At 43.2% G+C, this 14,280-nt stretch overlaps 1 protein-coding gene and 1 non-coding gene across 2 annotated transcripts in view; one reads left to right on the top strand and one right to left on the bottom strand.

The window, feature by feature from the left end:
• Nucleotides 1–14,280, top strand: part of ADGRA3 (adhesion G protein-coupled receptor A3) — a 118,620-nt gene that overhangs the window by 30,989 nt on the left and 73,351 nt on the right. Inside the window, exon 2 of the mRNA XM_030832196.2 lies at nucleotides 860–931. Coding sequence (XP_030688056.1) covers nucleotides 860–931 — 72 coding nt within the window. The remainder of the gene's footprint in view (nucleotides 1–859; nucleotides 932–14,280) is intronic.
• Nucleotides 12,942–13,067, bottom strand: LOC115839939 (U6atac minor spliceosomal RNA). The gene has a single exon (XR_004034249.1). It is a non-coding gene; the product is annotated as a U6atac minor spliceosomal RNA (small nuclear RNA).

Genomic DNA, 14,280 nt, shown 5'->3' with positions numbered 1-14,280 from the left:
TCCTCTTGTCTCTCTTAGTCCTTTCTCTGGGCCTCCAGTTCCATCAGGTCTTCATTAAAAGCGCAACCACTTGTGCAACACATGGGCGCATCTTTGAAAGTTCACAACTTGAAGGTTCGTACGTAGGGGACTTACTGTGTTGGCATCCAAGCTGCAAAAGGAGCGTAGTTGCAAAGCCTTGAGAGGAAGCAAGGTCATGTACACATTGTCTGCTCTTAGGCAAGTCCTGCCAACTAGGACTTCTTTTAAATCTTTTTTTTGTTTCCAGTTCATTTTTTTTAAGAGCATCGTCCTAATACATGAGATTTAGTATTGTAATATAGCTACCTGTGTCTGTGCGTGTGTGCAAAAAGCATATTTTCACACAATACAGATTTGCATATGGTTAAGTTACAAGTAATATTCAGCATTATTGAAATGGTATCTAGAAGATACTGTATTTCTTTTAAAGTCAGTATTCTGTAGAGCACTTGTTCTGCATTTTTCTGTTTCCAGTTTTTAAGTATTCAACTTATGTAAGTTGATTAATTATGTAAATGTACGTGGCATTCTTTATTTTTATTCTGAACTTAAGAGCTGTTTTGTGTTGACTTCTCTCCCTTTTTATTTCAAAGTTTTTGGTTCAGTGTGACAGGAACAATTCAAGATGTGACAAGATGTGCAAGTTAGCTATTTTGGGTCGTTTCTCAGAGAAAGAAGCTCCTTTTTTTGGTCAGGCATCTCAAAAATTCTTTGGGTAATAAATGACTTCTTAGAATTCCTCATATTTAGATTGAAACCTAACAAGCTAAATTACTTTGATATTGATGGTGTACATATATTAGGCAACTTACCTTTTTTTTTTTTTTGTCATTTTTAGGATTCTGAGTAACAATAAAATATCCGAGCTGAAGAATGGCTCATTTTCTGGGTTAAGTCTCCTTGAAAGATTGTGAGTATTCTTTTATTATCATCTCTTATTGGTATTTTATTCACTGCACTTTCATGGTAAGTCTGTTACTAAACTCTCAACTTTTCAAAATAAAAATTGAGTTTTCCCAATATTTTATCATAAAACATCTCAGAATTGCATTTTAAAAAACAATTCATTAAAGCACAGAAGCGCAAACTTGCTGTAAAGGGCCAGATATTAAATAATTTAGGCTTTGTGGGCCATATGGTCTCTGTCACAGTGACCCAATTATGCCAGTATCTTGAGAATGCATACACGAATCAACGTGGATGTGACTTTATTTACAAAACAGGCCATGCATGATAGTGGGTTTTAAAGCCTCAATGCTGTTTTGAAATTCTGTCATAATGTTTATGCCTTATAAGATAGTCCGGTAGAATCAAAAAAAAACACATCCAGGAGAAGTACTTTCGGATAAACTTTGACTATCTTATTCAGCCATCTTTGAATGTGATAATTCTGTTTTGTTTAATGATGAGGTCTAGTTTTGCTTCTGATAAGATGTGTGCCAAGTAGCACTTAGTTTTTGCCTTGGTGAGTTTTTAATGGATTAAAAATGGATATTGAATTGCTTGTGTGCTGAATGCTATTCTAGGATCAAGTTTCAAATTCGCATCTTACTCATACACTTAGGATAACGTTTCCGATACATCAGGGAGCCAGTCACAGTGAGCATCTCCATTTCTGTTGGATAACAGACTTTCCTCATTTTCTTAGTTCTCTTTGCTTCACTTTTTCTCCTTCTGTGTGCCTTTCCTTGACTGTTTTACTTAGTGTCTTCTGCCACAATTGAATCCCACAGGACTTTATTGCTTTGATCATAGATGTGTTATTTAAGCATGTAACATCCAGAGTTCTTCATCCTTTTATGTAGGCCTGTCCTTTTCATTAAGATCAAACATCTTTAAATTAGGCTTTATATATATATGTGTGTGTGTGTGTGTGTGTGCATTTACATATATATAGCAGTGCACTCATGTGTGCATATGTATACATATAAACATGGGTATGTATATACATGTGTGTACACACACACCTGTAAAATGATCTCGGCACAGCAGTGCTTAATTCTCAGATTTTCTTTTTTTTTCTGTTTTCATTCAAGCCCTCCTGTTCTGTTCCACAGAGTCCACGTGCTTCAGAGGATGCTGGCTGCATCTCATTTCTAGGCCTTATCTTGATAGGAGAGTCCACACACATTCCATGGTCCCTGGTTCAGGAATGGGCATTTGACCCAATTTAACTGAGTTGAGATTTGCTTGGGGCTTTGGGGAGAGGAATTTCCTCACTTTCATCAGAAAAGATGCTTGTACTTCTGGTACAGAAGCCACCTTGCTGTGGGCTTTGGGCTGGAGCCGACACACTGAGGAGTGTGGGGTGGGCCCATCAGGGTGAGCGTAGGGGAGCTGGCGGGACCTCGCCGAAGTATGACTCCCTCTGGACTGTTAGAGTTGAATGAGGCAGCCTGTTCCTGTTTGGTTTTCTGTTCCTTGCAAGAAGAGTCATTGTGCCTGACAGATACCCTTAGCATGTAGCACGTTGTCAGGCCTTGAGTAGGTGCTCAGAATGATGGCAGGGTCAGTGCGGTTTGCCCTTTCCAAGGAAGGATGACAGGCACTCCTAGGTGTTAAGTGGTGTCTGTTGTGTTTAGAAACACAAGTTACTTTTGGCACCAGGATTGCTGTGGTGGTTCATGTACATCCGAAGTGTGGACAGCATAGCTACAGTTCTGTGCTATGGTGTGAATTACCGTCCTTTTTACATTTACTTTTTAATTTCCTTTGTCTTTGGCCTTATTTTTAGCCATTTGTTGAAAATAAATCCCTGTACATGTTAGAAACATTAGGTTGCCAGCAACATATTAGATGATATTAAAATGTTGCTATTGTTTTCAGCCAGGGGGCTGTTTATACCAGAATCCCAGAACACCATCTCTCTTATATAGGGCCGGAGAGAAACACACACACGTGTACAGGTATGCATGTATATATGTACATATATACATGTACATATATGTGTATGTATATACACATACACACACTGGGGGACTTTGAAAGACTGTCATATTGTTGGGGGCTTCAGCCTGAAATCCCAGTGATGACTCTGGGACTGGGCTTCCTCTGTCCGGGATCATCTTTACCTAAGCATGCCCTATGCTTGGCATTTTCTATGTACACTTCCAAGCCTAGGCCTGAACCTTGGCCTTAACCACTGCCATGGAGGAGGGTTGCGCATGCCTGGGGGGATGGCTGCTTCTCACACTGTCTTTGCAGGAGAGCCGCCCACTTGAGACAGAAGGGGACAGGGATGGTAGAGCTAGGCTCCGACTGCAGTCTTGGAAGACTTGGCCCCGAGAAGGAAGGAGAGGGGCAAGCGTCCCAGAGGAAGCACCCCACCCACAGGGCCTTCCTCTGTGGGCACGAGCCGGGTGTTGCTCCTTCCTCCTCCACGTTCCTCCTGGGACCAGAGGCTGCAAAGGGCCCTGCGGCCTCTCGTGGAAATGACCCTGGCCTTTGTTTCACTTGATTTCCAGAGCACAAGGTAGACCAAAGAGAGCCCTTAGCCAGTTGCTTGACCCTTTTGTGGGAGTTCACTACCCAAGGCTGGTTGCCGGCTTCTAGACCTTCCCTAGCGCTGCCCCATTATTCCACCTGGGCTTGGAAGTAGGGTGTTGGTGCAGGGGCCTCGGAGAGGAAGGTGTGGGAGAGGACTGGTGGCTTTCCTTCCCCTAGGGCACAGCACCATCTTTCGTATTTATAGTTTCAACCATGTTGCTGCTTTCTGATTTGGTTTACTAATTTTAAAGACTCTCTAAGTTTAGTACTTTCCATACCAACTCCTTGAACAATCTCTTCATTCATACTTTCTGCTGTTTCCATAATGCTTCTCATTTTCCCTCTCTGCCTGGTTACCTAGCTTTCTAACCTGCTCTGTGCCTTTGCACTGCTGTCCTCATCCTGCGACTGAACCCAAAGACTATCTCTTGTACCCTTCTGTGATTTTCATCCCTGTAAGATGCTTCTCGTGGACTCCAGTTTGCTTCTGGCTCTTACACAATCAATAGTGTATCTAGGTGGCATCTCTTCCAGGACTGCGGAGACTTTAGGACTTTGTGTCTGAAATAGAGCCCAAAACAATCTCTGTGAGTGTAATCACTGTACTGGTTTGCTAGGGCTGCCGTAACAAGTACCCCAGACTGGGTGGCTTAAATAACAAACATTTGTTTCCTCATAGTTCTGGGGGCTGGAAGTTCAAGATCAAGGCCCTGGCAGAGTTGTTATTTTCTAAGGGCCATGAGAGAAGGATCTGTTCCAGGCTTCTCTCCTTGGCTTATAAGTTGCCATCTGTTTTCCTCTGGTGTCTTCACGAAGTCTTCCCTGTGTGTGTGTCTGTGTCCTCATCTCCCCTTCTTGTAAGGACACCAGTCCTATTGGATTAAGGCCCACCTGTGTGACCTCATTTTAACTTAATTACCTCTTTAAAGACCCTGTCTCCAGATACAGTCACATTTTGAGATACTGGAGGTTATGACTTAAATATAAGACAGTTGGGGGGACACAGTTCAGCCTGTGACAATGATGTAGCATTTTGATAGATTAACAGATGTGTATTTTCCCTGCCTGTTTCCTAATTACTCTACCTCAGGAGAAGTGATGACAAAACAGAAAAAAGTACTCAGTTTTTGACCAGTGAGTTCCTGAAGTCCTACCCTAAATGTAAAAAAGAGGTTTGAAACAGATTTAAAAAAAAAAGGAGGAAAGAAAGAAAATTCCTCTTCACCTCAATACACCTTCCCTGGGCTAACTGGAGAGTTAGAGGGAGTATAGAAAGAGCTTACATGTTGGTGGGTCCCCAGGAAAGGGCTCTGTCTTTGCTCGCCTCCCCGTCCCTACCTGGGATGAGGGGAGGGAGGGAAAAAGATCACATGAAACCAATATAAGGTTCTGGATCCAAGGGCAAGGGGCATCTGAGGCTTCTTTCCTGGGGAAGCAAAATCCCAATTTCGCAGGATCCAGCATGATGTAGAGCAGGAGAACTGGTCGTGTGGCCGTTGAGGCATATGGGCTAGGACCCTCTGTTAGAGTTTCCCAGGGGAGCAGCAGAATAGCCACTGGGGTTTGTTAGCAGAGAGAGAGAGAGAGTTCTTTCTACAGCAGCCTGCTGTTTTGCCAGGAAGTGCTTTAGAAGTGTCCTGAGCTGCTTTGGGGGAATCCAACTTAAGACATAGCTAGCCAAATAAATGACTTCATGTTTGTATAATGACATCATTTTCAAAATTTTCAAAATCACCTGAAAACACTGTAGCGGACTTTATTCCTTCAACACTCGCCCTTCAGTGTCTCTCCCTAAGTCTTCCAAATGCAAAACCTGAGAGCTTTCTTTGCTCCATTGCTGGAATGAAAGCTGCCCCACTCTCCCACCCCTGCCTCAGCAACCCTCAAACAGTGACTGAAAGCAGATGGTGGGTAACCACTCCAAGAGGAACGACCCTGAGTGTGTTCTAGGCTGCCTTCCACAGGTGCCCAGGGGCCTGAGTATCAGTTGAGCACAGCAGAGATCGCCTCAACAATGCCCCCGTTATTGGTTCTCTTCTCTTTCTGGGCTCACTTCCCCACTTTCCTGTTAGTGTGTGCTGAGGTCCCTTCCCGAATAAAGCCACTTGCACTGACACGCTGCCTGGGAGAATTCTGCCTGAGAGACATAGGCAGCCAAATGTTTGCAGCTGCTTTGGCTAGTTAGAGACCCCTGAAAATGAGAACAAACAAATCAAACAACTTAAAAATATGGCAGAAAAGGATGTGGTGTAAAAAGCAAGTGATAGGTCAAGAAATTATTCAGACTAGGGCCCAAACTTTAAAGCTCTGGCCTTAAAATTACTGTAGCCAAGCCATGCAGAATAAGGGATAGGCTTAGTAGTGTGGGGTAGGGCACGTAGGGTAGTATAACAGGGCTGGCTGGGTTGAGCTAGCTAGCAGATAAGCCCCAGAGATCGAGTAAACCTGCAAGGCAAGCTCTCCTGGCAGTTCTTTTGGGATGAAGAATGGACTTCTTAAGAGGATTAATTTTCTGTTTGTTTTCTTTTTTTTGGATGTATTAAGTGTTCCACAAAGTAAAACAGGTGCAGGTGGACACACTCCTACAGACTCCGTCTAGAATGGATCCTTTTTCTTTAGGCTTACCACTTTGTTCTTCTAAATGTTTGGTTTTCATTTGGGAGCGTGCTTGTTTTCCATCATTCGTATTGGGTTGGCCAAAAAGTTCCTTCGGTTTTAAAGTAAAACTAAGACACATTTTTCATTTTCACCAAGAACTTTATTGAACAGTGTATTCACTGTTTTGTTCCACTACTTTCTGCCATTTTTCAGGCAACTTCATAATTCCATCTTCCCAAAACTTTTTATCTTTTTGAGCAAAGAACTGTTCAAGGTCCCTTTTACAGTCTTCCAGGGAATTGGAATTTTTTCCATTAAGAGAATTTTGTAAAGACCAAAATAAATGGAAATCCAAAGATGCAATGTCTGGTGAATATGGCGGATGAATCAGAACTTCCCAGCCAAGCTGTAACAGTTTTTGCCTGGTCATCAGAGAAACATGCGGTCTTGTGTTATCCTCATGGAAGATTATGCGTTTTCTGTTGACTAATTCCAGACGCTTTTCGTCGAGTGCTACTTTCAGTTGGCCTAATTGGGAGCAGTACTTGTTGGAATTAATTGTTTGGTTTTCTGGAAGGAACTCATCATAGAGGACTCCCTTCCAATCCCACCATATACACAACATCACCTTCTTTGGATGAAGACCGGCCTTTGGTGTGGTTGGTGGTGGTTCATTTCGCTTGCCCCACGACCTCTTCCGTTCCACATTATTGTACAATATCCACTTTTCATCGCCCGTCACCATTGGTTTTAAAAATGGAACGTTTTCATTACATTTAAGTAGAGAATCGCATGTGGAAATATGCTCAAGAAGGTCTTTTTCGCTTAACTTATGTGGAACCCAAACATCAAATCGATTAACATAACCAGGCTGGTGCAAATGATTTTCCACACATGATTTGGATATTTTGAGTATGTCAGCTATCTCCTGCATGGTATAACGTTGATTGTTCTCAATTAATGTCTCAGTTTGATCGCTGTCAACTTCAACTGGTCTACCTGACCATGGAGCATCGTCCAGAGAGAAATCTACAGCACGAAACGTTGCAAACCACTTTGGACACGTTTGATCAGTCACAGCACCATCTCCATACACTGCACAAATCTTTTTTTGTGTTTCAGTTGCGTTTTTACCTTTCTTAAAATAATAAAACAGTATGCCGAAAATGTTGCTTTCTCTTCCATCTTCAATATTAAAATGGCTACACAAAAATTCACGAATTTTGATTTTTTTTTTTGCGGTATGCGGGCCTCTCACTGTTGTGGCCTCTCCCGTTGCGGAGCACAGGCTCCGGACGCGCAGGCTCAGCGGCCATGGCTCACGGGCCTAGCTGCTCCGCGGCATGTGGGATCTTCCCGGACCGGGGCACGAACCCGCGTCCCCTGCATCGGCAGGGGGACTCTCAACCACTGCGCCACCAGGGAAGCCCAATAAGTGTTTTTTTTTTTAAACGCATGCTGATAATGACAGCTGTCACAATACAATCTAACAAATTGTTTCGAATGAAGTTAAAGACAACTAAGCGCTACTGGAGCCATCTTACGGAAAAACGGAACGAACCTTTTGGCCAACCCAATATTTGTTTTTGTCCCTTATAAGAAAGTAGCAGAGTGTGTGTGCTTTTCTTTTTCTTTTTAAGTAGGAATATTTGGATTGAGTTTTTCTTTAATTTATGGTTTGAGGTTTTTATTTTTAGGACATAATACCTAAATCTTTATGACATCTTAGAAACTAGGTTATGGTCTGCCTTTTTTAAGGATTAATTTGCATTTTTTTAAAAGTGCGTTCAGTGGATAACTGATGTAGATTTATTATATCATGTTAAGTAAAAGGGTAACTGGCCTAATATCAATGCTTGGTACAAATATTGCCTCAACCATTATTAAGTCTTTTCTGAGTAGCTAATTTAAAATTGTTCAACAGATATTTATTTATTTATTTTTATTATTATTTTTCTTTTGTGGTATGCGGGCCTCTCACTGTTGTGGCCTCTCCCGTTGCGGAGCACAGGCTCCGGACGCGCAGGCTCAGCGGCCATGGCTCACGGGCCCAGCCGCTCCGCGGCATGTGGGATCTTCCCGGACCTGGGCACGAACCTGTGTCCCCTGCATCAGCAGGTGGACTCTCAACCACTGCGCCACCAGGGAAGCCCTCAACAGATATTTATTAATAGCCCACACGGTCCTAGGCTTGCAGTTCATTAGTGAACACAGCAAAGGTCCTGTCTTCATGGAGCTTCTGCTGCAGTGGGGAGAAACAGAATAGTAAACATAGCAAGCAGCTTTATAGCATAAGTACAGTTGCCCGGCTCCCCACCCTGCCCAGGGTTCCACCTTCCATGGGTATGGAGGACCCACTGTACTATGCTGTTTTATACAAAGGACTTGAGCATCTGTGTTTTGGTATTTGTGGGGGTTCTGGAACTGAGGGATGACGTACTATGAGTAAAGAAAACATGGAGTGGAGTTTGGGTGTGTCAGCACTGTGTGTGTATGCGAGTTTTGCATGGTGATAGTGCAGGGGCTTAGCACAAATGATTGAGCCTTGAGTCACCTGGGGAAAGAACGTTACAGGCAGAGGGATAGTAGGTGCAAAGGCTGTGCTGTGAAGCATGCTGCTTTTGTTTGAGGAACAGCAAGGAGAGCTGAGTGAGGCCAGAGAGGTATGAGGGGTGAGGGGTAGATTGTAGAGGACCCTGTAGGTCATTGTAAGGACCTTGGCTTTTACTCTGAGCCACGGTGAGCAGAAGATGCTCTGACTGCTGGAATGAGGGGTGAGGATAAGGGGGAAGTAGGGAGCTGTGTTAAATCTAAGATAATTTAAAGCCCATAATCTCTGTTTAGAGACCAGTGCCCTAGCCTGGATTGGTGGTTATCCAACTTGATGTGCATCAGAATCACTTGGGGGGCTCGATAAAGCACAGATTAGGGTTTCTGATACGGTATTGAACTTGGGCTATGCTGATTTTTGAGGTGGCTGTGAGATGTCCAGATGTAGATGTTGAGTTAGATAGCTGTGTATGTGATAGGGAACTCACAGGAGTGGTAAGTTTGGGCTAGAGATACAAATTTGAGTCTAGAGACAAGGTAGTGATGAGATTGCCTCAGAGAAAGTATAGTGTGTGAGGAGTGAGAGGTGGGTGTGGGTCAAGCCTCAGTTGTTGCTGATCAGATAAATAAGGTGAGGATCCTTTATTGAACAGAGAGCCTTTGAGACTACTGTGTCTTAGGCATTGCTCAAGGGAACCAAACGTGGTTTACAGTCTCTAACCTTGTCCATCAATTCATCCATCGACCCATTTATCCTTCCTCTCTCCCACCTCCCTCTTCATTTTTTATTGTTATTCTTGGGTTGTGTTATATATTTGCCAGTATTTAGTGACACACCTCCCCTATATACTCTTAATTCCTGACTCTAGAATTGCTTAGTGGCCAATGTGTTTGACTTTCCAGCCTTCGTTCCATACCAAATGATGGCTCTAGGTCACCACAGCATCTCTTTCTCTAGGGGTTGATAGAGGCATTGCCAATAAGAGATGAAGAGTAGTTAACTGTGAGGCTTGGAGGAAGATTTCTTGGCTCCTAAGAAGATACAAGGAGAGTGTCCATTCTTTTTCATGACTCTGTGCTTGGAGGTGATTTCTGGACCTGGATGTCACACCCTGATTAAGGGTCAGCCTGGAGGCAAACTTGACATTCTGAGAAGGGTGGATCTGAGAGATGGATGGAACCACCCATTTAAGCTGCTTTACTTGTTGATTTCTTGTAATGCCTGAGAATTATTTTATTTTATTATTGTTTTGGCGGTACGCGGGCCTCTCACTGTTGTGGCCTCTCCTGTTGCGGAGCACAGGCTCCGGACGCGCAGGCTCAGCGGCCATGGCTCATGGGCCCAGCCGCTCTGCGGCATGTGGGATCTTCCTGGACCGGGGCACGAACCTGTGTCCCCTGCATCGGCAGGCAGACCCTCAACCACTGCGCCACCAGGGAAGCCCCGTGAGAATTATTGTTTTATTGTTAAAGCCTTTTGAAGTAAAGGTTTCTGATACTTGCAGCTAAAAAGCATCTTATCTGATACACCGTGCATTCTTTCCTAAAGGACTTAGCTCTTTTAACAACAGTTAAGATATTCCTTTAATTTTGTTTAAGCAATTCTTGTGCGCCTTTTCATTTATATTTTAATGATGCAGCATATTCAGATTTAGCCGTAGATCCTAAAGTTAGACTCGTGTTCACTAGGGAAGCTGTGGGTTGGTGAAGGGTAGTGGGAGATGTTAAAGAATCTGACTATAAATATCTTTTGGCAATACCTGATTAATATGGCTATTATTAAATATTATATAATGTGTCTAGGATTCTTTATTATTGAAGAAAAAGTTTATGTTTAAATCATATTATAGTCCTCTGTTATTCATGAGAGATATTTTGTAGAAACACATGCAGTACATCACTGACCACAGATTTATGTACTGCTTTATCTAAATCACTTCCTGTTGTAGATACTGTTTAAAATCTGAAAAGGGAAACATGTTTTGAAAAAATGGAACTGACATTATATATTTCTTTTTGCAGCACTTTTTTGCTTGTGTAATATAGGTCAAAAACATATTGATTGAATTTTCTCCTAAAATCATCTTATCTCTTTGAGGTGTAGGATTGGGGTTGGTTGGGGAGGGGAGATGGGAACTAATAAGTTGGGCCTGATGATTAGTTGTAATTCCTGGGACTTAAAAGTATTTTTGTTCCCAACTTTTTAATTAAAATTTTCAACATACAGAAACATTGAAAGAATAATCTCCTATAGTAATCTCCCATATCAAAAATTTACTTACCCAGTAATTAGTAACAACATGCCATTAGTTTTTCCCTTTATATTGGAATATGCCTACATGTACACGTTTTCTGAATTATTTGAAGGTCAATTGCATCATGACCCTCTACCTTGATTGAGAAGTGTAAGTGGTTATGAATGAGATGCAGCGGTCTCTCCATTGTCTGACTATGAATATCCTAATAATTCTGTGGCTAACTCTTACTTACTAAAAAGATTTTTATCATTAAGGTCAGGTAATGTAATTCTGTTTCTCAGCCATGGTTTACTTTTTCATCCACTTATCATCTGTCTAAGCTCATTCTGGCTGCTGTAATAAGATACCATAAGCTGGGTGGCTTATCGACAACAAAACTTTATTTCTCACAGTCCTGGAGGCTGGGAAGTCCAAGATCAGGGCACCAGCAGATTCGGTGTCTGGTGAGGGCCCATTTCCTAGTTGTCTGTCTTTTTGCTGCAGCCTCACTCACCTGGCGGAAGGGGATGCGGGAGCTCTCTGGGTCTCTTTTACGAAGGCGTTAACCTCATTCATGAAGTCCCTGCTCTCATGACCTGTTCACCTCCCAAAGGCCCCATCTTTGTGGAACATAAAATCTGAGTTTGGGTCAATGAAATACTAATTTAGTAATGATAACCAGAGCATAGATTTTATACTATGTTTAATAGTCATTTCCTTTATTTAAAGAATTTCAAGGTACCCGAGGGTTCAGTTTTATTTAGAAGAACCTGGCTCTGATTTGGAGGATCGGGAGTGCAATTGCAATTCTGTGTCCAGCTAGGGAAGAATGATGTGTTAGGGTGGGAGTGAGACACGGAAAAGGCAGGACAGGGTTTGCTGGTGGGTATGACGTTTACGTGCACAGGAGTCACTGTTTGTGGTTGTGCTTCCAGAGGAGAGTTCTCGAGAATTTCTGGTCAGCCTCTGTCACCCTGTATGAAACAGCATGGATAGTGCTGGAAGCCGTGGTTGATGGCTCATCGAGAATGCTGGGTTTACAGCAGTGACTTACCAGCACTGTGAGGGCCAGAGGGCCAGTTTCCTCAGGATGCTTTTGTGAAATTGCCAGGAAACCTGTCCAGAAACCAGCCCTAACTCTGTAGCTTGTCTGTATTAGTTAGATGTAGTTAGAATGAGCCATTAGAAAAAAAATAGCAAGTTATGAAGCAGGCCATACAATGGTTAGTTTTCATTAGCTGGTGTCAGTAAAATTGAATGTGCCTCCCTCATTACTGGGAGGAAACATGTGGATCTGTGCTCACTGCAGTCAGCCTTCCTCAGTGTCCTTTTCTTAAGCACAAGTAGACAAGTTGGATGCTTGAGAAAGCAAACTGAGGATTTTCTATTGAGAATTTAGGCTGCTTCTCACAGGCTAGAATGGCCATGATGGGGCAATAATTATAAAAGATCCTGAGACACATCACCTCAGTGTTGTGATAACAGGCGGCACCGGTGGTCCAGGAACTACTTTCAGAAAGGCCTTTTAATTCTCAACTTAAGTGAGGGACTAAAGAACCCGGGGAGGTACCTGCCACCCTGGGTTTGCATTGCGCTTTGCTCTGCATTTCTTTTTTTTTTTAACATCTTTATTGGGGTATAATTGCTTTACAATGGTGTGTTAGTTTCTGCTTTATAACAAAGTGAATCAGCTATACATATACATATGTCCCCATAGCTCCTCCCTCTTGCGTCTCCCTCCCACCCTCCATATCCCACCCCTCTAGGTGGTCACAAAGCACCTAGCTGATCTCCCTGTGCTATGTGGCTGCTTCCCACTAGCTATCTATTTTACATTTGGTAGTGTATATATGTCCATGCCACTCTCTCACTTTGTCCGGCTTACCCTTCCCCCTCCCCGTGTCCTCAAGTCCATTCTCTACATCTGTGTCTTTATTCCTGTCTTGCCGCTAGGTTCTTCAGAACCTTTTTTTTTTTTTAAGATTCTGTATATATGTGTTAGCATACGGTATTTGTTCTTCTCTTTCTGACTTACTTCACTCTGTATGACAAAAACAGTGGTTAGATGCCACGAAGTAGGTGGCAATGCCTTAACCGTATGCATGTTGTCAGGCCCGAAGGCCTCTTCCATCCTTGTCAAGGGGAGTGCTAACCTTCTCTCCTTTCACACAACACTGCTCTGCATTTCTGTATTGTTTCACCAACTCCATGTGTATCCCTAAGCTGAATAATTATGAAGACAGTGATGGATAATTACGAGGATTGGCGTCAGAAGCTCACACACGGAGGAGGCAGTGTTGCCATTGTTCCGGAAAGACTCCCAGAAGAAGAGAAATTGGAGTTTCTGTTCACAGTCTGACCTGAGGCATTCTGAGAGATGACCAGAGGCCACTCAGGCCTCCATTGGGCAAGGTTATGAGTGAGTCCTGATGAATGGGCCTACCTCGGGTGTCTAGCAGAGTTGAACTGTGGGCCAGCCACTGGCAGGCATGTGGGAAGTGGGCTACTGTTCTGCTTCTCAGCACTCCTGTGGCTGATGGTCAGCTCTCTACAGAGGTTAGCTGGACACTTGTGTGGGGCAACTGGGGAGTCTCAGCAGAGCCCAGGCACCCAGAGGACAGCAGCGCCTTAGCGGGTGGTCCACATCCACCTTGGAGGAGGGATCTGGCTGTGACGCTCACTGGTGCCCCCAGTGGTAGTGTGCTGGCATGGAAGAGCCGAGCACTGGAGAAGAATGGGGATACAAAAGACACCCCACCCCATCCGAGGCTCTGCTGTCCGTGGTTTCATTTACCTATGGTTAACCACAGTCAGAGAATATTAAACAGAAAATTCCAGAAATAAACAATGCCTACGTTTTAAATTACACACTCTTCCGAGTAGCGTGATGAAATCTTGCGCCATCCCACCCAGGATGTGAATCAACCCTTTGTCCAGCATATCCTGCCCATGAGTCACTTAGTAGCTGTCCCGGGTATCAGATCCACTGTTGAGGTTTCACAGTGCTTGTGTTCAAGTCACCCTTGGTTTACTTAATAGCGTCCCCAAAGCATGAGAATACTGATGCTGACAGTTTGGATGTGCTAAAGGGAAGCTGTAAGGTGCTTCCTTTAAGTGAAGCACCTTAGGTGGAAGGTGAAAGTTCTTGACTTTAATAAGGAGAGGAAAAAAATTGTATGCTGAGGTTGATTAGATTCATGGTAAGAATGAATCTCCGTGAAATTTTGAAAAAGGAAGAAAATTTGTACTAGTTTTGTCGTCATACCTCACTTGGCAAAAGTTATGGCCACAGTGTGTGTTAAACCCTTAGTTAAGATGGAAAAGACAATACATTTATATAATAAGATACTTTGAGAGAGAGACCAATTTTATATAACTTTTATTACAA

Source organism: Globicephala melas, chromosome 5 (genome assembly GCF_963455315.2).
Source record: "Globicephala melas chromosome 5, mGloMel1.2, whole genome shotgun sequence".
In the NCBI taxonomy this organism is placed as follows: Eukaryota; Metazoa; Chordata; class Mammalia; order Artiodactyla; family Delphinidae; genus Globicephala; species Globicephala melas.
This window is presented reverse-complemented; position numbering and strand designations above follow the sequence as displayed.